General features: G+C 36.9%; 1 protein-coding gene across 12 annotated transcripts in view; it reads right to left on the reverse strand.

Annotated features, from left to right (window-relative positions):
* Positions 1 to 27569, reverse strand: part of PIK3C2G (phosphatidylinositol-4-phosphate 3-kinase catalytic subunit type 2 gamma) — a 369692-nt gene that overhangs the window by 247376 nt on the left and 94747 nt on the right. For 9 of the 12 annotated variants that reach the window (XR_003437791.1, XM_027129484.1, XM_027129485.1 and 6 more), the window contains 5 exons: positions 24809 to 24931; positions 18272 to 18403; positions 17051 to 17083; positions 10690 to 10804; positions 2455 to 2585 (listed from right to left, as the gene is read on the reverse strand). Coding sequence is in view for 11 of the 12 variants with exons in the window: in XM_027129484.1 (XP_026985285.1) it covers positions 2455 to 2585; positions 10690 to 10804; positions 17051 to 17083; positions 18272 to 18403; positions 24809 to 24931 (534 nt within the window). In the remaining variant the exon portion in view is untranslated. The remainder of the gene's footprint in view (positions 1 to 2454; positions 2586 to 10689; positions 10805 to 17050; positions 17084 to 18271; positions 18404 to 24808; positions 24932 to 27569) is intronic. The other 3 variants (XM_027129486.1, XM_027129489.1, XM_027129487.1) reach the window with 3 other exon arrangements.

The raw sequence follows: 27569 nt of genomic DNA on the forward strand, positions 1-27569 counted from the left end.
TCTTGTGTCATATTTCTTTAATTCAGGAGGATTAGTCTAGTAATAGGTAATCTTCATGGCTAGAAGTGGAAGCATAATTTCTTTCATACCAAATTATTTTATACCTTATGTTCCAGGATTTTCTTTATATCTGACATATTCTTCTAGCTGTCATCAAGAAGGTGTTTTTCTTATTTTTACAAATATTATAGGTACATTTTCATTGAATTTCATTGAGTCTGAACTTTCTGACTGATTACATTTGATCAATTTGAAAGAAGGAATAATTAAGTCACCAACTAAATGATAAAATGTGGTATTTTGAAAATGAATTTAATCTGTTTCTAACACAAGTTTTATCACATTGAAGGCTGGTCTCCATCTGTTTTCACAGTCCAGAATGAAATTGTACTCTACTGAGCACTGATAATTGTATTTGAGTGGGTGAAACAGAGGAAAATGTTACTTATTTTATAGTATAAGTTATTCTCTTAAATAGAAACTGAAGTATAAAACCAGTTAGAAATCACTGGGGTTAATTTAAAAACACAAACCTTTAATATTTAAAGGCAGTTACTGTGCTTATTATTTGTTGGTTTTGATATTTTTTGTTTGAATATTTTAAAATTTCAAAGTATAGTATCTTTTTATATATTAAAAATCTCTCATTACAAATATATTAGCCTCTGATATGTGACACACTTGTTAAATGCAAGGTTTTATATTTTTGATTAAGGATTATAAAAAGATGCTTCACCTAGTTAAGATGACAATAGTCTAGTATAAGAGTCTTTCAACATTTTCAATCCTTAAGGTAATTTTTATACCAAATTCTATGCAAAGGAACTTTATTCATTATAACATTTATTTTACACATATTATTTATCAGGCACAGTGTAGAACACTGGAAATGTAGTGATAAACAAGACAGATAGGTTCCTTGTTCTCTCAGTTCTTACAAGCTAATAAGAAAAAAACACATTAATAAACAAGATGATAATAGATTCTGCTAAGTGTGATAACATAAAAGGTAATAAGATAGATTGTAAAGAGAGTAAAACTCCATTAGGTAGGGTGATCAAAGAAGGGCTCTTTGAGAAGATCACAATTAAGTGAAGACCTATAGGGTGAGATGATTCAGTCATGTGAAGAACTAGGAAGGAGTATTTCATGTAGAGGAAACACCAAATAAGAAGGCCTTGAGATGGGAGAGGGAATATAGCACATGTGAAGTATGTGAAGCAAACTGATGTCACTGGCTTGAAGTGAATGAGGAAAAGAGTAAGACAAGTTGAAATTAGAGATCAGGGGAGTAACAAGATTACCCAAAATGGAATGCTTGATCACATTCAACACCTCAGTCTGGACGGTCTCAAACTTATTCCTCCTCCCGAAAATGACTCTAACATCTGCCCAGTTCATCAATTCAAAAACCTTAGATTCTCCATTGACTTAACTTGATTCTTTGGTTTTTTAATTGACTTAACTCCTATTTACTAATAATCATGAAGTCATGTCTTCTCAACTTCCAAATATGCTCCAAATCTAGCCATTATTACCAGTGTCCACTGCCATCTCCCTAGTTCTAGTGACCACGACCTCCTGCCTAAAATATTACATAAGCTACTCTGCTGTACTGCTTGCTTCCACTTACTTCCTCTCCAATCCATTCTTCAACTTGTAGTCAAAAGAATCAGTCAAAAAGATTATTCAGATCACATGACTACCCCATTCAAAACCTTTAAATAATTTCTTATTCTTGGAATAAAATGCTTTATTATGTTATATATGTACATCACCACAAATATATGTGTGTGTATACACACACACACACACACACACAAAGAGTTGCTTTCTTAGTTTTATGCTTTTTCCATGTTAGTAATGAGCACCATAAGCTGTGGCTTAGATATTACCAAATATTAAAGTCAAATAGTAATTACAAAGAGAGAATTAGTATTCTCTTATAATTCTTCCTGGTCTTTTTTTTTCCCCAGAGAATTACTGTTTGACAAAATTTAAGTATTCCTTAGTTACTAATTTAGTGCTATTAAAACATGATTTATTTCTGTTCTTTTTTAATCTGCCATTATAATTAAATTTTGCATTTTCCTGTTTAGTAGGACATTTTCCTGTCCTACTTGAAGGACTGAGCAATGTTTTATCACTGTTAAATGCTGATCTGTATCAGTCTCTGCTTTGTTGTTTTGAACTGAATGATCTCCAATCCTTTTATTTTTCCTTTGACCAAAGTTATTAAATGCCCCAAGGGGAAAAAAAATCTTTAAAAAACCATGAAAAATTACTAATTTATTTCCTAAACATCAGTTGATCATCCAACAGGCATGATCTTAGGAAATGAAAGGAGTTATGTGGGAAGGAAGGTTCACTCTTGAAAGATATGAGTGCTTCTAGTATGACTGCTGGTATCATGAACAGCAGGCAAAATTCCCTCCCAAGAACTGGGTCACTTACAGTAAGGGAGACTGTTTCTGTGAAAGTCTGGCAATATGTTTTAAACATTCTTTTGGTGGTTCTTCAAGATCACTTCTATTCTCTTCAGAATCAAATTTCATATATTCCCACTCAGTAGCTGGAAAATCAATCTGAAATAAATAAAATGGTTTGCCATGTATCAAACGCCTGAAAAATGCATTTTTAATTTAATGATTTCTATCTTAGGTTTACAGAAACTAAAGTAAAATAAATACCCTATATTTTCTGTGCTTTTATTATTTAAAAATAATTTTAAAAGAATCATTACAGTTTAGACTTGGTGTTTAAATATACATGATATTTGGCAAATCCTCAATTATTTATATAAATGGTATATAAATTAGTAGACTGTAACATTATCTTAGAAAAAATGAGAAAAATAATAACATATGAACTTTTCATACAGTTAAATGTTACATTTTTGTTTAGTGCTGAAATTACATCCTTTCCAATTTTCATTACTAAAATGTCTTTCTATTATTAAATGATGAAAATTATAGATGGTAATTATACTTTTTTCATATAATCACTTGATAAAATAAAAAGAGTTACTTTATGTTGGTCTCTACTATCTGAAATCTGTGAACCACTCTGTGGACATGACAGTGAAATCTTCTCTGGTAAAGATCTGTTTCACTAGTATAAAACCAAATAGAATATTTTTGCTGTGGCTCTATAGTTCAGCTTTATAGACAGAGCTAGAATGCAGGCCTTCTTTTTTCCTGGCTCAACATGCTTTCCACTAAACCATGTTTAAGTGATAATCTGATTCTAGTAAATAAAATAATAGTTAACAAAAAATACAGTTTCCAAGTATGTAAATGAACTAAATATTTTACTGCCCAAAATATTTGCTTAAGAGTATCATATATTATTTTTCATTTTCATATTAGAAAATCTAAAGAATTTATTTTTCTCTGCTGAACTACCTTAGGTTGTGATCTCAGAGAAAATGGAAGAGTATTATAAGGTAGGGTGTGAGATGCAGTTTAATCTATTTGGGCTCTTATTCGAAAAAGTCAGCAATTTTATTCTGTAACCTTTGCAATTTGTTGCAAAATTTGTTTTTGGTATAAATTTGTTATAATTATCAGTTACTATTCCAACATGAAAAAAGAACTAACAGAAATGCTAAACCAAAGCAATATTATAGTAAATTTTGCCTCTTGACAGAAAGAGTAATCTTGATGCCTTGGAGAGAAGTGCCTGCAGTATTAGCATGTTACACTTTACTCTTTATGTATCCAAATGTTTTAAACACATAAAACAAAAATACTAGAAATAGTATTTAATGAGCTAATTCAATTTTATGTTGGTCCTAAGTAAAGGCAGGGTAGATGAGAAACTAAAGATAGTAGATGAGAATACAGTAGTAGATGAGAATACGGAAGCTCCCTGTGAACAATCCATAATAAATTCTTTGATATATTTCAATTATGAAAATTTTTTTTCATTTCTGATACATGAATGAGGCCCTATACAAACTGCGTATCTTCATATATTATGAAGGCAAACAGTTACTGATTCTTGAGCCACTTATAGAAAAAATTAGGATTTTCCCCAATTGTTTCTTGTTCTAATTTTTCACAAAAGAGAAAATCACCCAAAGTATGTGTTAACATATTTGCCCAAGAACTCTTTTTTTTTTTTAACATCTTTATTGGAGTATAATTGTTTTACAATGGTGTGTTACTTTCTGCTTTATAACAAAGTGAATCAGCTATACATATACATATATCCCCATATATACTCCCTCTTGCATCTCCCTGCCATCTTCCCTATCCTACCCCTCTAGGTGGTCACAAATCACTGAGCTGATCCCCCTGTGCTATGTGGCTACTTCCCACTAGCTATCTATTTTACATTTGGCATGACTCTTTTTGAATTATGGTTTTCTCAGGGCATATGCCCAGGAGTGGGATTGCTGGGTCGTATGGTAGTTCTATTTTTAGTTTTTTAAGGAAACTCCATACTGTTCACCATAGTGGCTATATCAATTAACATTCCCACCAACAGTGCAAGAGGGTTCCTTTTTCTCCATACCCTCTCCAGCATTTATTGTTTGTAGATTTTTTTGATGATGGCCATTCTGACTCGTGGGAGGCGACACCTCATTGTAGTTTTTTTTTTTTTTTGGTATGCGGGCCTCTCACTGTTGTGGCCCCTCCGCGGGTTGTGTAGGCCTCCTGTTGGAGGGGAGTGGTGCTTGTGTTCTGATGGATAAGGCTGGATCTTGTGTTTCTGGTGGGCAGGACCACATACAGTGGTGTGTTTTGGGGTGTCTGTGACCTTATTATGATTTTAGGCAGCCTCTCTGCTAGTGGATGGGGTTGTGCTCCTGTCTTGCTAGTTGTTTGGGGTGTTCATCACTGTAGCTTGCTGGTCGTTGAGTGGAGCTGGGTCTTAGCGTTGAGATGGAGATCTCGCTATTTGATATTAAGTGGAGGGCAGAGGTCTCTGGTGGACCAGTGTCCTGAACTTGGCTCTCACACCTAGAGGCACAGGCTTGACACCTAGCCAGAGCACCAAGACCCTGTCAGTCACACGGCTTGTTGTCCAAGCCACTAGAGTAGAAATGAGGTGGTAAGTGAAAAAGCAAAATGGCTTCTGCTAGCCCCACAGAGACTGCGACTGCTGTAGCGGGGCTGTGCCGCCACAGCTTGCAGTCCGCAGAGCAGTTGGAGTCACGAAGGCTTCCTGTGAGTCTGTTTGGGCCGCCCGGGTTGCCCGGGTTGCCTGCGTCATGGCTGCCAGTGCCACTCTGAGCACTCTGTTCAGCTGGCTTTCTGTTTTGCCGTGCGGCCGCTGCGTGCAGCTCGGGCTCACGGCTCCTCCTGCCCTCACAGTTTGCCAACTGCTGCCCTAGAATTCTTTTGAGTACTATGCATTATGGAGGAGGAAAAGGTAAACATTAACAATTAAAATAGGGTACAATATGTATATAGCACCCCAAAGCTGTGTTTCAAGTTATTAATGGCAAACATGTGACTCCTCTCCTTCCATGGTCGTAAGCCACTAAGTCTGGCCTTGGCCTCAGTCTTTTTTTTTAATGGAATGCTCCAGGAGCATTCTTTTAATGTGTGCACTGCATGTGCCATGACACCTATTTGTCAAGTGTTGAAGATATACTCCTGTTTTCAAGCAAAAACAATTATGAGGCTCTTTCTTCTGGGGTACAGGCAAATACTCAGACCCAGTCATCCAAACTTCTAATTCATACCTCCTTAAACATTTGAATATTAGCTTCTTGTGTTCCACTTATCCATCTTACTTTACTTCCTCCCTCATCCTTTTCCACTTATACTTGGCCACCACGGTTTCTACTATGACTTCATGTCTTGGAATTCCTTGAAGGAGCTGCTGTGAATGTCCCTAGTGTCCATGATCCACAACCATGCCAATAAGGTGTCCATGGGCTTGCTCATACCCCCATGATTCTTTCAGTTTGTTCAAAGAAATGCAGCCTGACTGTAGATGTAGTTTGGATATTATAAAGCACACAAATATTGGACCATAAGTTCTATGCAGTTCAAGGGAGGGAAGGATGCCTACTAACTAGATGGCAATTGCTGTGAGTCTCAAGGAAGGAGCTGTAAAAGAGGGACCCATATAGTGGTTCAGCAGTGAAGAGAAAAGAACCTATGCTACATTAGGGCACAAACTGTACTGTGGTCTAAGGACCAGGTACCAATAATAAGACTGTTGCCTCCCCATGACATTGCTGATAATTAAGGATAAACAGGTAATGAAATGTTAGGTAAAGGAAAATACTTTGCATGAATGAGGAGGTAAGAACTATGGTTTAAAGAGAAGGACTGCTCACACAAGAAGAGAAACTGAACATAGTGGTATCTATCAGAATTCCAACAAGCGGACCAAAGTGCTAAGTTTAGAAATATCTGTAGGTTTGATTATTGTAGTGATCAGAGGTATGGACACATATCAGTAATTTACAAATACTGTATTCCTGGTGCTATGCTAGATTCTGGGGATAAAACACTGTCAATGTCGTCAAAAATCAAGAAGTCAATGGGAAAGAAGTTCTTGAGAAAGAAATATAATGTAAATGTGTTGATAAAAATCTTATTGGCTACTATGTGAATATAGAGGAAGGGCACTTAACCCTGCTTGGAGTGGAAAGAGAGGAGGGGGTAAGAGATCCCTAGAGAAGGGTCCATGGATCCTAAAAGGTGAATAACAATTACAGACACTAAGCCTGAGAGATGGGCAGTAGATGGTGAAGGGAAGACGGTAGATACATTGCAGGCAGGGAATAGTATTCATAAATGCACATAAGGTAAAAGCAGGACAATGCATGTCAGAAACTATAACTCTTTCAGTGTTGCTGGAGCAACACTGTCAGTCAAGGAGTGGCAAGGGAAACAGTGGAGGGGGCTACGTTGTATTGCTCATCCTTAATTCTCTAGGTAGCGCTGAGTTCTTGAAGAGTATAAATGGGAGAGTGGCAGGTTCAGATTTACATTTTAGAAGGATCACACTTGTGGATTTTGCATTAGAGAATAACAAAACTAAAGCCAAGAAAAAAAACATCTAAACCGTTGTAACCTAGGAGGGAACTGTTGAACTAGGGCAGATGAGGTAGGGAATTGTGAGGACAGACATGAGGAACACATGGAGATAAGTTGGCAAAATATAGTGTGGACTGAATATGAGTAGCGAGAAAGAAGGAGACAAGTGAAACAGCTCAGTGTATCTGGGGGCATGAACAGACATAAATAATTCAGGGAGTGAAAGCATTCTGAGAGGATGGTGAGCTCAGTTTGGGATGTGTTGTCTTTGAAGCTGTCTACAGAATATCCAGGTGAGAAGCTAGGCAGGCACGTGCTTATATTTGTCTGAAGCTTGTGGTGTAAAGGAGTCTGAATTAAAGATACAGACTTAGAAGTGAACCTGCAAGATACTGTAAATAAAACCTTAGGAATGAATGAGACCCAGTTATTCCACTGCTGGGTATACACCCAAGATAAATGAAAACATATGTTCACACACAAATTTGTATATGAATGTTCATAGCAGCACTATTCTTAATAGCCAAAAGGTGGAAACAATCTAAATGCATATCAACTAATAAGTGGATAAAGTGTGGTATAGCTATATAATGTAATATTATTCAACAATAAAAAAGAAATAAGTACTGATATATGCTACAAAGTGGATGAATTTTGAAACATTATGCTAAGTAAAAGAATCTAGCCACAAAAGAACACACATTGTATGATTCCATTTATATGAAATGGGCAGAATAGGTGAATCTACAGAGACAGAAAGTACATTAGTAGTTGCTTAGAGTTGGGACTAGGAAGTGATAGCTAAAAGTTATGAGATTTCTTTATAAAAATGAAAATGCTCTAAAGTTGATGTTGGTGAGATTAGTCGCACACATCTGTGAAAATACTAGAAAACACTGAATTGCACACTTCAAATGGGAGGATTGTATGGTATGTGAAGTATATCTCAATAAAGCTTTAATGAAATTCTCTCAGGGAGAATATATCTACCGAGAATAGCAATGGGCAGCAGATGGAATCCCTGAGAACTGGCAACAGTGGGGACTAGCAGAAGAAGAGGAGTCCGGAAAGAAGACAGAGAAAGAATAACCAGAGAGAGTGTGAAGAGAAACCTAGGCCAGCAACAGAGGGGAAGAGTTGTTCTGTAATGGGGAAGAGACAGTACCAAAAATTGCAGAGAGAGCGCTAGTATGAAGAGGAACGAGAACAAGCACTGGATTTGGCAACTAGAAATTAGCGGGTTGCCTGACAATAGTTCAATGTGGTAAGGACAAATAAACCAAAATATAGTGAATTTAGACATGAATGAGAAGATGAGTAAGTATAGAAACATAAAACAAAACAAGAGCAACATTAACTAAAACAGCTCTGTTCTTAGGGCTTGAATTATGAGTCACTCTACTAGATTGTATACAGAGAGAGGGAGGAAGTTGAGGGAGGTACAGGCTGATGGAATCATATAACAATTTGTCTCCATGTCTGAACTCAGATCTACTTCATTCTATCCACTGCTTCCAGTCAGCAGCACAGCATGAAAAAAACAAGACTGACTTGAAGGAATCAAGTTCTGTAACATATATCCCTTATCATACTGTGGTGGCAACAGTGTGGCAGTAATTGTCCATCTAATATAGACAGTCAACAAAGTACAGACCTGAAAGAAGTTGGACAGGCATAGTACTGTACAATTCTTTCATTGCACGCAGGTGAAAATAGAAGGTTAAATGACTTGTTCACAGTCATAAAGTTTACTATTAAAGAGCTAAGACTAGACTCCAGATTCCCTAACTCTCAGCCTGACCTCTTTCCCTTGAGACCCACCCTGACTCCTTAACAACACTGGTGGCAGAACTTGCTTCTAATTTCCTTACCATCTCATAATCTTTAGCTTGAAAATTCTGCTCTAAATTTAGGTGTGTGTAATTAGAGTGGTGCTGGCTATTAAGGCTTTTAACTTTAATACCTTAGTAACTCTTATTTTGTATATTTCATCATCAAGTAAAAACATCTGAGACATTTCCCTCTATGTCTATACCATTTGAAATTATTTTGTAAAAGCAGATAATTTAACGTTTTTGCATACTGTTGAATTATTTCCATGCCCTCTCTCCTTTTTTTGTAAGATAAATTCTGTCATGGCTCCAGGTCTCTGCTTTGAAATCTATGCTGCTGTCGAATGCTCGAAACTTCGCTTCAGATTCCACTTCCAAGAACTGTGTTCCTAAAGCAGCTGTTCCCTTCATTTGAGAAGAATCAAGGCGAGTCTCATCTGATAGTCTCCCTTACATCCTCCACCCCACCGCTGCTGCTAAAGGCCCAGATACTCATAAATTCATATCCACAAAGCTCTGGCAATGGTCAGACTTGGAAGATTTTGGTTAAGCTCAGGTGGTTTGGATCTGGCAAGAAATAGTCTGATAAGAAATGCACTCATCCTCTCAAAGAAAGTAGCTATCCTGTTACGAGGAAACATCTGCTAATCAGTAAGCCATCAATGCTGAGTGTTAGGATGTTGTGCCGAGATCCACCCTGAACAACCACTCTTTTTTATCATCATGTCCATGGATTCGAAGTGGATCTTTGGCTACTGTCTGGTGGCAGGGGGGGACATCCTCCATCCTTCAGAGTGAAAGCCACATTTTTATTAGTATTATTTTTCTTTACCGTTTTTTAACATCTTGCTGTCCATTTTGCTAAACTTTGTCCCTCACACCCCTCAATCCAAACCTGGCAATTTTACATACCTCCGGACTGCACTAGTTCCCTCTAGTGTAGTGATCCTCACTGAAGGCAAATTTACCCCTAGAGATCATCTAACAATATTTCGAGGCATTTTTGATTGTCAGAACTGGGGAAGTGCTACTGGCACCTAGTGGGTAAAAGTCAAGGACGCTGCCAAGTATCCTACAATGCACAGGACAGTCCCCACAACAAACTTATCCTGTCTAAAATGTCAATAGTACCGAGGTTGAAAAATCCTGTTCTACAGACTGCTGCCCAGTTTTCCCGATGGAGATGGAAAGTCCATATTCCCTGCATTGCCATGTATGGGAGCGTCCATGCTTCAGGTATCTGATGAATCTTATCACTTATAATCATGAAAAAATGAGGAAAGTGAGAAAAAAATTCTCTGAGTAGAAAGGACCAAAGCCTGGAATCATTAACCACCTTTCATTCATGATTACAAATAGCAGAAAGTAGAGAGCCTTTAAGGAAAAAGAAAGGATTTTTGTTTGCAGTTTCTCCCCCACTATCCAGGTAATTGCTAGTCATTTAGGAAACACACAACAAAAGAAATTTTAAGGAAACATGACACAATGAAGAGGCAGGTGTGAATAAGGTACCAAGTTAATAATATATACTAATGACTGTTTTTAGACAAAGGAAAGAAAAATGAATACGTATAATGAGTAGATTCATGGCAACACTCCATCCCTCTCCTTCATGATTGTGTTTGACACAGAATGGCTTGAAATTGCTATTATGTAAGCTGAGAGAAAAGTGCTTTGAGAATACTGAATGCAAAATAAAAGCAATAGAAATTTTACAAATCCCAGAAGGCTGGAGAAAGAGAAGACTATTAAAATGTGTGATCCTGGAAGAAAATTGTTTCTGTAATTGACAACAAGCTACTTATCAACCAATACTTGCTGTGTGTACTTTAATCTCATAGCCTGACACTTACCTGCAGGGTCACTGGGGATGGCTGACTGACATCCCACACTCCTGGAGCTATCAGTTCTTTGGGAGGCTCACTCTGTAATGTTGTGCTGAATAACATAGACCTGAGAATTGATTTGCTGCAAAAGACAACACATACGGACAGGCAGAAGTCACTTCAAAAGGGAAGCTATTATTATCTATAAATTTCTTTTGGAGTATAAACATAATCAGCTATTTCAGTAGCTTCATTCAGTAGCTCGAAGATAAATACAATATTCCTCAAGCTTAGGTACTGATTAGTGGTTCATTTCTAATATACTGTAGGCATGGCTATGTCCATAGACACCTACATTTATTTTCCACCTAAGAAAATTGTTTCCACAATGGTTTCTAACAGGTAGCATTTACTCTTAATTTCCAACAATGTTGATTACAAGATGGGACCAGGAATCTCAAATTTATATTCTTAGAGTTATGACTCCCTTAAATCAATAAAGATGTTAACTTTTTTTTTTTTACATCTTTATTGGAGTATAATTGCTTTACAATGGTGTGTTAGTTTCTGCTTTATAACAAAGTGAATCAGTTATACATATACATATATCCCCATATCTCTTCCCTCTTGCGTCTCCCTCCCTCCCACCCTCCCTATCACACCCCTCCAGGCAGTCACAAAGCACCGAGCTGATCTCCCTGTGCTATGCGGCTGCTTCCCACTAGCTATCTACCTTACGTTTGGTAGTGTATATATGTCCATGCCTCTCTTTCGCTTTGTCACAGTTTACCCTTCCCCCTCCCCATATCCTCAAGTCCATTCTCTAGTAGGTCTGTGTCTTTATTCCTGTCTTACCTCTAGGTTCTTCATGACATTTTTTTTTTTTCTTAAGCACATTTTTTTTCTCCAGGGTGACTAAATTCCTTGGGCATCTTTAAAGATATGAGCTCTATACTTATAGAATCAAAATAGTTGTGGGACTTCATAGAGGAAATGATTCTTTAAGCATAACTAGAAAGATTATTCATATTTTGAATATTTAAAACTATGCTGTAAATTACCATAGTAAATGAGAGTGAATACAGACTTTAGACAGGAAGAATTCATGGATACTTTTAACAGCTTCAGTAACATCCAGGTCCACAGAGGCTTATAGGAATTAAAAAACAAGCTACACCTGGCTTGTATATATGAATAAGATTATTGGTAAAATGTTCCATGATCAGTAAGAACAGTCTTTGATAAACAAACAAAATTAAAACTGTAGAACTTAAAGTCAATAAAATTAAGTTTATAAAGAACTTTAAAGTAAAGTAAGCCTCGTTGAAAATAACATAGAATTCTACCTTGCCATTTAATGGACAAATATGCAAAATATGAAGAAAAAAATCCAACAAATAAAGTTGTTAAATCCTGAGGCTTCCTGAGGCTTGGCTTCTTTATTTTTCATATCTAAAGATATTGTTAAAAAGTATCTGCCCAAGGGATATATTTTAAACATTTTAAACATTTATAATTTTAAACATTACTGGGCAGATATCTTTATACAACCCAAGAATATTCTTTCAGCAGAATGAATTTTGAGTCATTTTTTTCCCCTTTGTTCTATTCCCTCCTCATCTGGAGAAAGTTTGTGTTGTTTTGTTTTGTTTTTTGGTATAACGATAGCAGGGACCAGTATTAGCAAGCTAAAAGTTAACTCAATAAGGTAAAGATTAGAAAATTATGACTGTGATTTTCTCTTTTACTTTTCAGAGTATGTAACCTTGCCCTAAATGGTCTGAAGCGTCCATCCTCTTGGGAAAAGTTTTGGCCTAGTTTCAGCCTGAATGTGAAAAGAAGGTCTAACACTAAGTTTGGAGGGCTCAGATGTTAATGTCCTCCACAGTATTTACAGAAAATTTTCCTATCCACAGTAGAATCAACAGGAGTGAGGAGGGAGGATGTGGCGTATTGGAAGGGGAATGTGACAAAAGAAAAAGCCACAACTTTCTGGCAATTTGAGATTGTGGGAAGCAGAAGACAGAGAAAGAGGGACAGAGTGAGTATGGTAGATAGAGGTATCCCAATTTCCCCCTCTTCTGCCTATAGGAAGACCCATGGGGAGGAGTGTTAGATAAGCGAGCATAGCCTAATGATGAGGGCAGAGGGGACTCCATTCTGTACCTCAAGCTTCAGATCCTGGAAGAAAGTCACCTATTGAACTGCTCTTGTACCAACTTGTGGAGTGACCTTAAACTTAGGGCCATGTGACCTACAGGCAAAAGGAACTCCTGTGTTTAGCTTTATTGGGTCTTCTTTGGTTTCTGTACAGAAGAGATGGAGCCTAGGCACAGCTAAAGATATCTGTGTGACGGTGTTTTCATAAAGGGGGTCACATGGTGGGGACAAAGGGCCTCTGTAATAAGGGCATCTGATTGAACCATCTGAGTTGAGGTCAGCTGGATGTCCCATATGGGTCTATGGTGCCTGCCAGAGCCCAAGTCACCCAGGGAGTGTCAGTAAGCCCTGGTGAAGCTGGGAGAGCACCAATCACAAGCTACACAAGATATAACAAATAACCACCAGCTTAAAAATGCCTTTGATTTGGATATGTAAGTAACTAGTTCAAATAATCTGTTTCTTTTCTGATCCTTTGTATCCAGATATCCTCTCAGAAAGAGAAGGTGTCGGGAAGCTATCTGAGTGACGGAGCATTTTATCCGAAGGAGGGAGACTGCATAATTCTAAAAGGACTATTTAAATTATTGAATTGACTAATTTTTTGTAATTGATGGAAAGTTGTTTTCTTCTCATTAGTTACAGGGTAGGAGCTCCTGATGAAAAGTGTGATATATTAAGTGCATTTTTCTTCACATTTAAGTTGTGTAATGAGTTATATTTATGGCCTTACTATATTTATACATCTTGGCCATATTTCACTCTGAAAATCTGAATGACCTAAGCTGATTCCTACAAAAATGAAGGGACTCATTTCTCTCCTTTGATGGAGTCTGGATCAACAGTCACCCTGGCCTTAACCCTGAGGCATACAGGGAAGAGTGAAGTCAGAACTATTGATTCAAGTATGTGTATGAAATGATGTATCAAGCAATAGGGCATAGAGAGAATGAACTTCTAGCTGTCCAACTGAGGTTGATATAATACATACTTTAAGGCAATTTGGGGGAAAGGATGTTTGGCACCATTCTTTGGGTTCTCTGTGTGTTGGATATTAGCTAATTTATATTAGCTAAGGGACTATATCTAAACATCTTTTTCGATATTTTAAGCATGATGGGGACTAAATTTCCATAGACTTCTGTGAATAGAAAACACGAGGATAATGAAGATGATTAGTGGAATTAAGATGTTAAAAGGATGCATCTAAGAGTGTTGATGGTCTCAACAGGAAAGAGGATGAAAATGGAAACTATTAATACCCAAGTTGGTGGGGTTCATCAGTAGTTTTTTTTTTTTTTATTGGAGTATAATTGCTTTACAATGTTGTCTTAGTTTCTGCTGTACAATGAAGTGAATCAGCTATATGTATACCTATATCCCCTCCCTCTTGGACCTCCCTCCCACCACCCTGCCCCCCCATCCCACCCATCTAGGTCATCACAGGGCACCAAGCTGAGCTTCCTGTGCTTACAATGCTGTGAAAAGGTTTATTAAGTCAGTTAAAATTAAGCAAACAAACAAAAACATGGAAAAGGAAAACATGCCAGAAACAGTTTCATATAGCGGAAAGCACACCAGACATTATATCAGGACATCTGTACCCTGTCTTCATTAACTAGCCTTAATTACCTTAAGTTCTTTGAGCTTCTTGCACAAAATCAGTGGTTTTCAAGAGTTTTATATTTGTTTTCATATGGCTTTGTGGTTGGGGGAGTAGACTTTAGAAAGGTATTGAGGAGATGGCAAATAGATTTGACTCCAGAATTTCAAATGCCACCCTGCCCCCCCCATCTAGCATGTACATAGACTGTTCGTTGATCTTATACGTGGAGATTTTGAATAAGATGTCATTAGAAAAGGACCACGCTGATAAATATAGCATTTCTATTCTTAAGGATCCTTTTAATTTCAATATTGTACCAATTCCTATGCCTAGAAAATCCAAACCAATATCTGTGGCACCAGGCGAACAGATGGGTTGGTTTATCCTCTCTGGGTCCCTGTTTCCTCAGACAATAAAAAAGTGGTTTGAATACATTAATTATTGTCATTTTTAGCTATAGGATTCTATACATCCATGGCTTGGCATTCTGGAACCAGCACTTCCAGAAGATCTCATGCTGTAAAACTCTTTGGGACTCTGACTCTCATAGGTCTAACAGGTTTCATGCCCAAGAGCAGAGCCCAGGTAAGGCTGAGACAGGCAGTGAGGTTTTCACAGTGCATTCATGGAGCAGGGCATGGCACATAAGGGCAGGAAGGGAGGCAGCTTGATGTAGTAACACGTGTGGAGAGGAGAGAAGTCAGCCCTTCATTCTGGTTCTTGTTCTATTCCTAAGTAGCCCAGTGACCTCTAGCCAGCCCCTTTAACCTTCCTTCATCATAAAGATCTTCACATATAAATGAGATATTTGAATTAGTTGAGCTCTGAGGGTCTTTCTTGTACAGGATGGAAGAATGATAAGGAATTTTCATCCACAACTTGCTTCTATTATTTGATTTTAAGGATATACCTGAAATGATCATTTATAGTGGGATCAGGGTTGGCTACTCAGACAACAGTCTAAGGAATAAAATTTTATTAAGATTAAGATTTATTTAGGCCTCTTTCGAAATTCCGCAAAAGATTCTGATTTTCCTGGGCTTTAACGCATCTCAGGAGCTCTGAAAATACCGATGCTTGGGCCTCTCCACAGACCAGTTAAATTAGAATCTTTGGGAACACATGGGTTTATTTTTAAATCTCCCTAGGAGATTCTATTGTTCAATAAAGGTTGAGACTCTCTGCACTGAAGGAGTTTACCACAATTTAGAAATGCTAAGTAACCACCATACTATTTGTTTTGAATTTAAGTAGGGAAGGTAGGTCATAGAAATTATTGAGGTGAGAATAACACTTTCTTACTGCAGTGTGGAGGCATTGTGAATATAGATATGGTATAAGTCCTGTCTGCAAAGGAGAGGATTATAAAACTTTCGTGGGCAAAATTTTACCTTTTTTTTTTTTTTTTTTTTTTTGCGGTACATGGGCCTCTCACTGTTGTGGCCTCTGCCATTGCAGAGCACAGGCTCCGGACGCGCAGGCTCAGCAGCCATGGCTCACGGGCCCAGCCGCTCTGCAGCATGTGGAATCTTCCCGGACCGGGGCACGAACCCGTGTCCCCTGCATCGGCAGGCGGACTCTCAACCACTGCGCCACCAGGGAAGCCCATTACCTTAGTTTTTGAAACATATTTTTTAATAGGGTTGAAGGTGAATTTGTGTGCTTGAAAATGTTGTTTATTTTTATTTGTACACACTCTTGATGCAGTTATAACCAATACATCTGAGTTTAATCTTCATTGGTTCTTCTGAAACCCACTTCTCAAAACCACAAAGAGATAAGAAACCTTTAATTTTGCATATTTTCAGGTTGTGTGTATCTTGGAAAAAATAGAGACATAAATGCTCATTACAGCTCCACATGGCTGGGTATGAGAAATTCAAGTTGTAATAAATGATAGATTCAATACCAAATGTTTATGGGCAGGGGTCACTCCATGAAAGAAAATGAAATTAAGTGACTTATTTGCTGTGATCTGGAAATATCTCCATCAAATAAATTGGGTTAGAATCTCTGTAACTCAAAGCAATGAGCACAGTGGGAGTTATTACATCTCCCCAAACGGCCCACATGGTGGATTTCTGATGTCTTAAAAGATCTGGATTTCTTTAAGTTGGTTAGCCCAGGAGAGAGGCAGATTTTCTGATTTTCCTAAGAAATAGTCTTTTGGAAATACATTTACAAATCCTTATTGAAGCTTTCTTTGAAGTAAGTTGTGTTTCTGTGATGTCTCATCATCCACAATTTTGCCACTTTCTCTTAGGAAAACCATTTAGTATCAGTCCCAGATGGCATTTCTTAAAGATACCCATTGTCCATGATCACTCGCATATAAAGTGTTTACCAGAAGTTAAGTGACAGATGACAAAACAACATGGAGGCAGTGTTTTACTATCACAACCATGTAGAAAAAAGCTTTGAAGAGTAGCTTGAAAGATAAAAATATTCTGAACTTTTTATATGTTTAACATTTTTTGATTACCTGTTATGTGAAAAGTAGTATGTTGGATGATGAGCAGGCATAAAATGGATTAAATTCTTTTTCAGTGAATAACTGGAAATGTATTCTACAAACATGCTAGATCTTACAAATACTGCAGTTGAAACTTTAAAGAAACTCACTCATGAGATGGAAGGGCACCTGCATAGCTGCTCCTAGTGAGAAAGTAATGAAAGTTTTTAGCCCACAAATCAGATTTTTGAAATATCTGCTAACAGCAGTTGGTATTCCTTTTAGGGCTGAACTGTTTCTTATAGACTTTTGAAATTTTATTTCATTCTAAATCTCCTACAGAGATTGATATTTTTCCAATTCAATTTAATAAACAAACCTGTACTGATTGCCTATTTATAAGAGATACCATGTTAGATGATAGAAATTACAAAGAAAATACATTCCCTGTCCTCATACATGTGGAAATTGGCTATAACATGAAAACTAATAAAAGAGCAACACACACACAGCATGTCATAATTAACCTAATAAAAAATGATTTTAAAAATGTATCACAGTTGCTTTGATGATAATTTATTTATATTGACTAAATGTGGGAACTAAAAGCTGATGAATTTTCCTAACATTTTTATATTACCAAATCTTCCTAAAAGAGCAGGGGCAGAAACATCCTTTATAATAATATTAAAATAACAATATAGGTTCTATTTCTTCGAAAGTCATGTATTTTACAATTTGATTCTAAAGCAAGTCTTGCCATGGAAAAGTCACTAAACTGTTTTATTTAAAATATTTTTTCCTTAATAACACTGGAAAATCATGTAACTGACTTTATCAAATATTCTAAGCATTAATAATTCCAAATCCTTATGGTTAAATCAACAGTTAATTTTTCAATGGCAATTAGTTCTGATAGAATATCAGAACTCCTATTTGGCTTACTTTTCTGAAAAATATCCTCTTGAAGTTGACATATATTTCTTCTTGGCAATAAAAGGTCAGTAAACTAATTACATTGAATAATTTTACTTCAGCCAGAATTTCATGACTTATATTGTTTCTAAATGACAGTACTGATCTAAATCATTTTGAATTAGTAATTCCAGAGAAACTGGCTGGTCACGTAAGGAAAAGAAACTGAGATTGGTCATGCCAATACCTTTTCATGACCCAGTTGACAAGCTGAGCATGAGGCCTGTTTCTAAAGCCACTTCTACATTTTGCTTTACAGTCCCACTTTCAATAGTCATGATTTATATTGAGCTATCTCAATTTTAGAATAAAATGTCTCCTTGATTTTCTCATTATGCCAAATACAGCTCACTATACAGTTCCAAGGAGGTTTTTATTGAGACGGAAGTTTTATTAATCACAAATGATATACTTACTGTTTTGGAAACAGCGGAAGACAAGTCCAGGCCAATAAATCCGCATTGTTCGTTGCACAGGTAATCCCAAACAGTTTTATAGTGAGCATGGATTCCCTTGGAAGTGACTTTATTTCAAGAGGAAAATTGATTCTTAAAATAAAAGAAAGAAGTAGGTTATCTACCCATTTGCAACCATGTTTTCATAAATATTTCCTTGTAATATAATGTTATATGACAAAAATATTTTAACTATTTGAATCGAGGCATCCTCTTAAATTTTGTGTTGTATCTTGTAAAAGTAGAAATATAGCAGAAGTACATAGAGTAATGAGATTGATTACTCTATGGGGATTGCTATAATTTTGATATATAAGTTTATTTTTAAACATTACAATAACTTGAGCAATTACAATTACATAATAAAAGAATGGTTAACATTGTCTTAGGGAATGGGGGGACGGCAGGAAATAACTCATAATGGGTCTTAAAGAGTAAGTTGGTTACAATCAGATGGAGATTTGGAAAAGAATATTCCAAGAAAAGAAAAGTGCATAGACAAGGGCATATATGCATGTAGCTGAGGAGTGGTGAGCAGCTCATTGTGGCTAGAACACAGAATGTAGTCAAGGTGATCTGGAAAGTTATGGAGGATGCAATTAGAAAGACAGGTGGTTGCCAGGATGTTTAAGAACTCTGTATGCTAGGCAAAGGGATCTGAGATTTTTCCTAATGGCAAAAGGAAATGTTTAAATGAGAGAGCTAAAAGCATAGAGAGTTGTTTATAATTTTAAATGTGGACTATTCTGGGTGATAATGAGATTCCAGGAATTTGGGGGCTGATTGCTGAGATGTAACAGACAATACAATTCCTGGATATGTCAAGGTGAATCAAACTCAGACCCTGGATGGATTGTAGATATGGACAAAAAAAGTGGCTAAGGATAAATACAAGATTGTTAATAGTGGAAAAAACCTTGAATTTGGGCATTGAATCCACCAATATATATGAGACTGCCTAGAAGGTTATAAATGATACTGTAAGATTGGGAGGCGTACACCTGGGTGGTAGAAGTATCTAAGAAGAAAGGGCTTTTGACAGAAAGTTGAGAGTGTGATCTGAGGTCCCTAATCATGGACAGGAAGAAGGATACAAGAGCCTCAAGAGAAGTATGGGGCTTAGGAGAGATCTATTTATGAGACAAGAAGACATTTTTCAAAAAGTTGAGATGGGGGGAATATGTTCACTAGAAGATGAGAATGCTATGAAGAAATGGGAAAATTGGAACAGACGTTAGCATGTAGGGGGAGATTAATGGGAACTGATTCACCAAGGAATGGGAAGAAGTAAAAGGAAAGTGACTGGAAGAGCAAATGGGCAATTTGTATTGGATGATATCTCATGCCATTAGGTGTGAGGAGTATGAACAGAATCCACTGGCCTTGTAATTCCCAGTTGAACTTTGAAGTCAACTTGTTTTAGCAGTGGGTGATTATTAGAGGACTGATTGTGACCAAAGTCTATTATCCAGTTGGAAAGTGCTTACTGAGGTTGGCCCAGGTGAGGCCTCAGGTAGTATCGAGTGTCTTCTCACACAAGAAGTTGGCTGTCTAATCTGGATATGGGGAGCAGTCCTTACTCAGTGTGTAAAATAAGAGTTTGGTGACCTCCTTTTGTGTGTGGCTAGGCAGCATTCAGCCTTAGGAATGAGGAGGAGTTAATTCAGCCCAGTGATCATAACTGATTTTGAGGAAGTACACATCTCTCCCCTCAACATGCTGTTCTCTGAGATAGAGAGGTCCAGACCCAGGTGGCAGTAAGACATCTAACAAAAGGAAAGACAGAAGGGCTATTTTAGAGTTTGAATGGAGAACTAATATTTGACTAACAGCATATTAGTGGAATAGGACAATGAAGAATTAAAGATGAATTCCAGGCTTCCAGATTATGTTATAGTGGATTACCTTTAACAGATAGAAAACACAGAGGAGGAGCATGGGGTAGGGGATATATGTGCGGTTTAGGGCATGATGTCATTGAGTTAATAATAACTCAGAGATGTCAATATGTAAGCTATGAGTGGAGAAGATGAATCAGAGGCTTGGATTTGCATATATGTGCATTCAAATATTGGCCCCATGACTAAACAGATGTTCTTCTTTGAGTGATGAATTTAACCTTCCTAAGCCTTGTTTTTCTTATCCATAAATGGAACGAATATTACATAACACAGTATGTGGCAAATGGCAGGTTGTATATCAGCCTTATATTCAGTATTCTATCAACAATGTAAAAACTTATATTAGCCATTGTAGACAGATAAAATATAATTCTAGTTAAAAGTAAGGAAGGGAAATAACGACTAGAGTAAAAAAAATTATTTTACAAGATTAGTGAAATTTAGACTATTGAAAATTAAATTATTACACATTTAGACATCTAAAGCTAAAAGTCTCTTTTCTTTCATATTCCTTCATGGTCATAATATTCATTCAATGTAATGTGAACATATTTCTCAGCTTAAAAGAAGCTCTGAAACTCAACATAAAATGTTGATGATTCTGTGGAATGCACAGTAATTTCTTGAATATTCTCTCTTTTACCTGTAATTGACTTGCTATTCAGTTTTCATATTGCTGTGGTAGGATGGAAGCTATAATTTCACTTTATTTCTCACATAATCTGGAAAGTTCTTTTTTCCATTGAGTCTGGCTTCTTCATGTATAACTTCACTTATTAGTGAGCTTTTCATATCAAGAATGACAAAAAATTCGATAAGTTACAGTGGATAGTTACTTCCAATCTCCATTCTGTCATTTTTATTAATAAAGATAAATTCTTCTAGGGTAAGAATATATGCTTTACAAATAGTTATTTATTCATTTCTTGAATAGATATGGATTTTTGAAGCCAGAATAATCTCAGAGTCACTGAGAAATCTTTTTTTTATTAACTTCTACATGGCTGTTGAAAAATCAAAGGAATGAACTTTTACACAAAACAAGGAAGAAAAATACTTTAAGAGACAATTCAATAAGTGAAGTCAGATTGCTTCTTTATATCCAAGCTGTTGGCACAGACCTCAAGTTTTAACCATATGTTTGCCTTACTCTGCTGTTTAAAAATGAGTAAGCACTAAAATTTTTCTTAAACATTCTTTTCTTCTATATGAGACAGCTTTTCTAAAATCAGAATAAGTTTTTGATAGTGAAAATGGAAGATTTAAAAAGTCACATTGTATAGAACTCCCTTATTAACACTAATATAAAATAACAGACCATTGTAAGGACTTTGACTTTTATCTGAGTGAAAAAGGGAGCCATTGTAGGATTATAAAACAGAAGAATGATGTGGCCTGACTTACATTTTAAAAGAGGTTACTTTAACTGCTGTGTGAGAAGGATTCTAAAGGTGCAAGAGAAGTAGGGTGACTATTTCAAGGCTACTGTAGGAATACAGGGTAGATATGATGGTGGCCTAGACCAGTGAAAATGATGAGAAGTAATGTTCTGGAAATATTTTGAGGAGAGAGACAGTAGGATTCCTGGACATCGTGTTCTGAGAGAAGGAAATTTAGGCTAAGAATCTGACCTGAACAACCGATACTGGAAATGATCATCCAGAGTGGCCATCCATGGGTGGAACAAGTTTGGAGTGTAAGATCAAGAGTTTAGTTTTAGACATGTTGAGTGAGTACGTGTGAAGTTTGTGACTGATGCCTGTGTTGGCGAAATAAATCTGGGAGTTGTTGGCATACAGATGGCATTTAAAGCTATGTGACTATAAGAGAAAACTAAGGAGTAAAGATAGATACAACAGAAGAGGCTTTAGGGTTAAGACTATGATCAGTCTGGGAGAAGAAAAGAATATGGAGAAGGAATGCCCCGCGAGGGAGGAGAAAAGCTTAAAGAATGTGGGAGCCAGCTCCTACCAGATCATGTAAGATGAAGACTGAGAAACAAATATCAGATTTAGCTTTGCAGGTCATGAGTGACTCTAATGGTCAATTTCAGTGGAGCAGAGATGATGAAAGCCTGATTGGAGAATGCATGAGAGCAGAGGAAAAAAATGGAAGAACGTGAATACAGACGACTCCTCGGAAGGGTTTTGCTGCAAAGTAGAGGGAAAAAATGTCATGGCTGCTGTTGAAAAAAAGAAGTAGAGTTTTGTTTTTTTTTTAATTTAAGATGTGAGAACTATTTGTAGAATATAAATACTCAGCCCAAGATTTTACATGTTGTAAGAAACAGTATGAAAATCACAGTAAAAACCTCAGCTTTGGAGTCAGAGTGGGTCTGAGCACTAGTTCTGTCACTTACTGGTTGTGGGACCTGGGGTAAGTTAATTAAGCTTCATAAACATTAATATTCTGATCTGTAAAATGGAGACGACAGTATCTGTTCTGTTCCTGTGAGAAACTCTCACAGGAAAGATAACAATCATGCACTCTCTTTTTTTAATTTATTTTTTAAATTTTTTACTTATATTTTATTTTTTATTTTTTTAACATCTTTATTGGAGTATAATTGCTTTACAATGGTGTGTTAGTTTCTGCTTCATAACAAAGTGAATCAGCTATACATATACATATGTCCCCATATCTCCTCCCTCTTGGAGATCAGCTCGGTGCTTTGTGACCACCTGGAGGGATGGGATAGGGAGGATGGAAGAGAAACACTCATGCACTCTTGAAGGAAGAGAAGAAAAGTATACCAATGAAGTTATTCCAACAACACTAATGATTTTCCATTTATTTTGAGATTTTTTTTCTTTGACTTTAGAATTAGTAGATTTTCCCCTTGAATTGTTTAAATAATAGCACATATCTGTCAGTTGAAAATGAATCTGACTTTTTGAAACAACCAGGAATGTTTTAATTAAGTCAGAAGAATAATTCTAGTAATTGAGCTGGTTAATGCATTTTTGAGGAATCACTTATTATACAAAATTCATTCACTTTCCAAGCTACACTTCCTGGAGTCTTAGTCTGTCTGGTGCTGCTTTATCTGCTAGGGATAAAATTTTAAAATTTGAAAATAAAAATCTTTGTATCCTTTAGCAGAAGCAAACAGAAATGTAAACAAACACATTCAGTAAGCGACCATAAGACAGTACTTTGAGGTTCAGACCAAACAAAAAAAGAAAAGGTGGCCAATTTTTACAGAATGATACAGGAACGGGTTTATAGAGAAGGTGGAGGAGTGTTCTGGAAGATAATTAGGAGTTCCCAAAGTAGGCAGTGAAGACACTGTCCTTCTGACAGATGGATGACCCCTAGCAGAGGCGTGATTTCTCAGTTCATAGGGTAAGTAGATCAGACGCAGAGAGTGGCTGGCTGGGTGCATGGGCAGACAGTGGGGCTAACTCCAGAGGTGAAAGTGCAGAGATAGGCAGGGACCAAACCACAGAGGGCCTTGTGTGCTATGCTAAATTACTTGTATTTTACCTTATAGGAATTGGGGAGCCACTAAAGAATTTTACAAGCAGAAATGATTCTGTGCAATGGAAGGGGATTTTGTAATTGAAGGTCAGGTTTTCAAGAAGAGATAAAGGTTGTCACAGACCTAGAAGGAGGAGGATTTGCTTTGGAGTACGTAAGAATTGAGGAACACATGTTATGCCTCAGGACTCAGTCTCCATTGATTGTGGTAACACTAAGAGTGGGATAGATGGTACTATTCTAACACCATCTTCAGAGTCCCAGAAGTTTTGGCTCATATATATCAATAGGACAGTACAATATTGGGAGTCAAATTATCTCCTAAGAAAGCCTGATCTTCTGAAATGGCTGATGGATAGTAGGCTGGGGAGTTTGCTTCTACTTGTGGTGGGAAGAAAATATGTTCTCAGCGGATCAGTGGAGACCCCAGAGAAAGGACAGCAGAGCAGTGTCATGGGAATAGCAAGGAAAAGCAATGGTAACCATATAAAAACCATAGATGGAGCCTAGGAGCCCCCTGAGATTCTGAGTAAAGCAAAGGCTTGAGGTGGGAGGCAGAGAAGAAGAGGAAGGCATGGATAGTGTCAAGAAGGTACTCTTCCTTCTTCATTTAATAAATCTCTATAAAATTATGAAGTAGGAGTTGCTTACCCCAAATTAGGTGACAGTTTACACAATGCATAGATAATTACTGTTCAAAAACTTGATTGTTTAAACAAATTTATAACTGGCTTTTGGGGAAAAATGGAGACTACATATGTTATTAGGTGATTTCTTTCTTCTTTGTTATATCTGGAATCTACCTCTCTCTGACCCCAAGTAAAGGGTATTCCTTTTATCCACAGTCTGTGAATGATTAATAATTCTCCCTTTCCCAATTTCCCTCTTTGAGCAGTTCAACACACGTAGATTGGACACTTATCTAGATTTTTAAATGGACCTTTAATCTGCTGAATTGAAATCAGTTATCTATTATACCTAGCCTATTTATCACATCACTGAATCAAATCAACTGACAATATTTTAAAAAAATCATACCCTTCACTTAAGAAAAGGGTGAAAAAAACCCTGATCTTTATTAGACAAATGATCCTGCCAGAATAAAGATTAAACTTACGTTTCATTCCAGTTGACCAAGAAAAAAAACAATTTTTTGACTGGAATATTTCTGCAGTTTCTCACTTGGCACAGTTTCTTTCCAGCATATGTAAGCCAACAGGAAAAAGAAAATGCTTTATACCTAAAAAGAAACAACATTGATTCAATAAGCTGAACGCTATAAAGGAACCAGTTTTCTATATGGGTCAATTATTTTTATAGTTAAAAGTCAAATGAAATGATAAAGTGCTATTTGCTTGTATAGAGTGTACTTTAAAAATTACTAAGAATTTATGTTTGGTGACTTCAGCAAGATTGCAGAATAAGAAGCCCTAGACCCTCCTTCCCCCCTGGAGACACCAATTCAATTTCCTTTGCGAGAAATCCAGAAACATGTTAAAAGGCTCTTGCACCACAGGCAAGTGCAAAACCGGCCACATAAAAATCAGCAGGAAAATTCATGGCACTCATTTTGCAGAGCTCCTCCTCACAGCAGAGTGGGATCAGGAGGAAACTCCCAGCTCCCAGCTTCTCCCTTGGCTGGGAAAGAGAAGACTAGAACATATGCCTAACATTCAGACTTTTTAGGGGTCTATCCAAGGGACAGGTTTCTCTCTTGCTGAATCTAAATGCAGAATAGGAATGGGTGCCAGTTTGGAGGACTCTGAGAACAAAGGCAATGGTTTGAACTAGCACAAACTCACTCACCACTTCCCCCCAGCTCAGTGCAAAATGAATAGGAGAAAACCCCCAACTCCCAGCTTCTCCCTTGGGAAAGATTTGGATTGTGATTCCAATGTTGCAGCTTTTTTGGGGGGTGCTGCCTGAGGGACTGGTTTCTGTCTCAGAATGCTGACAGGGTATGATATACTCTAAATGCCTGGGGACCATGGATTTAGGAGAACAAAGAAGGGCTGGGAGGCTTGCTGCCACTCCAGAGGATATGTGGGGCAACAGACAGAGGTTGATGCAGCTTGATGGTCTCTGCATTGGCAGGAAGAGAGGGGAGCAGGGAAAGTGTAGTGTGCATCACAGAAGCCCAGGGAATATGCATCTACAGAAAATATTTGAAAGGCCCCGCAAATCTCTAGCTGGACTGATTGGTAACATTCTTCCCCTATATGAAACCACTCCATAAAGACTGGGAGAGGTAGCTGTTTTTTTCAAATGCTCAAATCCCAATACAAAGTAAAACAAGGTATACGAAGAAAGAGGAAAACATGGCCCAAGCAAAGGAACAAAATAAATCTCCAGAAACTAATCTTAAAGAAATGGAAGTATATGAACTACCTGACAAAGAATTTTATATATAACAAAATGAGAACATCAAGAAAGAGATAAACATATTAAAAAGAACCACACAGAAATTTTAGAGCTGAAGAATACAATAACTGAATTGAAAAAAAAATCAGTAGAGAGGTTCAAGGGCAGACTTGATTAAGCAGAAGAAAAAAATCAGTGAGCTCAAAGATAGGTATTTGAAATTATTCAGTTAGGGAAACAAAAAGAAAAAAAATGAAGAAGAGTGAAGAAAGTCTAAGGGACTTAAGGGACACACAGGACAAATATACACATTATATGAGTCCCAGGAGGAAACAACTGAAAGAGGCAGAAAGCTGATATGAAGAAATAATGGCTGAAAACTTGTAAATTGTCAGTAAGGAAATGAACACTCAGTTTCAAGAAGCCCAACAGACCAAACTAGGATGAGCCCAAAGAAGACCACACTAAAACGCATTAAAATCAAACATCAAAAGTCAAAGACAGAGAGAGAATTTTGAAAGCAGCAAGAGAAAAGTGATCTGCCACATAAAAGAGATCTCATCAGTTTTTCAGCAGATTTCTCAGCAGAAACCTTAAAGGCCAGATGGAGTGGAAATGATATATTCAAAGTTCTGAAAGAAAAAAATATAATTATATCTGGCAAAGCAGTCCTTCAAAAATGAAGGAAAAATAAATACTTCCTCAGGTAAAAAGCTGAGGGAGTTCATCAGCACTAGACCTGACTTACATGAAATGCTAAAGGGAGTCCTTCAAGTTGAAATGAAAAGATGCTAGACAGCAACACGAAAGCATATGAAAGTATAAAAGCTTACTGGTAAAGAAAAATATACAGACAAATACAGAATACTGTAAGACTGTAATGGTGGTACATGAACAAGTTTTAACTCTGGATAGACTATAATGGACAAAGTATGGAAAAACTTTAATAATAAAAATATATAAAATATAAGAAGATGCCATTTGTGATATCAGTAACATAAAGTGTGGTGAGGGGAGAAGAAAAGAGTAGAGTTTTTGTATCTGATTGAAGTTGTTATCAGCTTAAAACAGTGTTTTAAATATAAGATGTTTTATGTGAGGCCCATCGTCACCACAAAGAAAACACCTACCTATAGAAGATAAACAAAAGAAAATAAGAAAGGAATTGAAGTATGCCGTTACAAAAACTCAAAAGAACACAAAGGGAAATGGCAAGAGAGGAAAAGAGGGACAAAAATGCTACAAGATAGAAAACAATGAAAAAAATGAAAATAGAAAGTCCTTCCCTATCATTAATTACATTAAATATACATTAAATTCTATAATCAGAAGACACAGCATAACTGAATGAATTAGAAAACAAGATACAGCCATACGCTGTCTACAAGAGATGTACTTTAGATTTAAGGACATCCCTGAAAGTGAAAGGACAGAAAAAGATATTCTATGTAAATGGTAATCAAAAGAGAGCAGCAGTGGCCATACTTATATAAGACAAAATAGACTTTAAGTTAAAA

The sequence above is a fragment of the Aethalodelphis obliquidens genome, unplaced genomic scaffold, assembly GCF_003676395.1.
Source record: "Aethalodelphis obliquidens isolate GAN/ISIS:26980383/991018 unplaced genomic scaffold, ASM367639v1 scaffold36, whole genome shotgun sequence".
Taxonomy (NCBI): domain Eukaryota; kingdom Metazoa; phylum Chordata; class Mammalia; order Artiodactyla; family Delphinidae; genus Aethalodelphis; species Aethalodelphis obliquidens.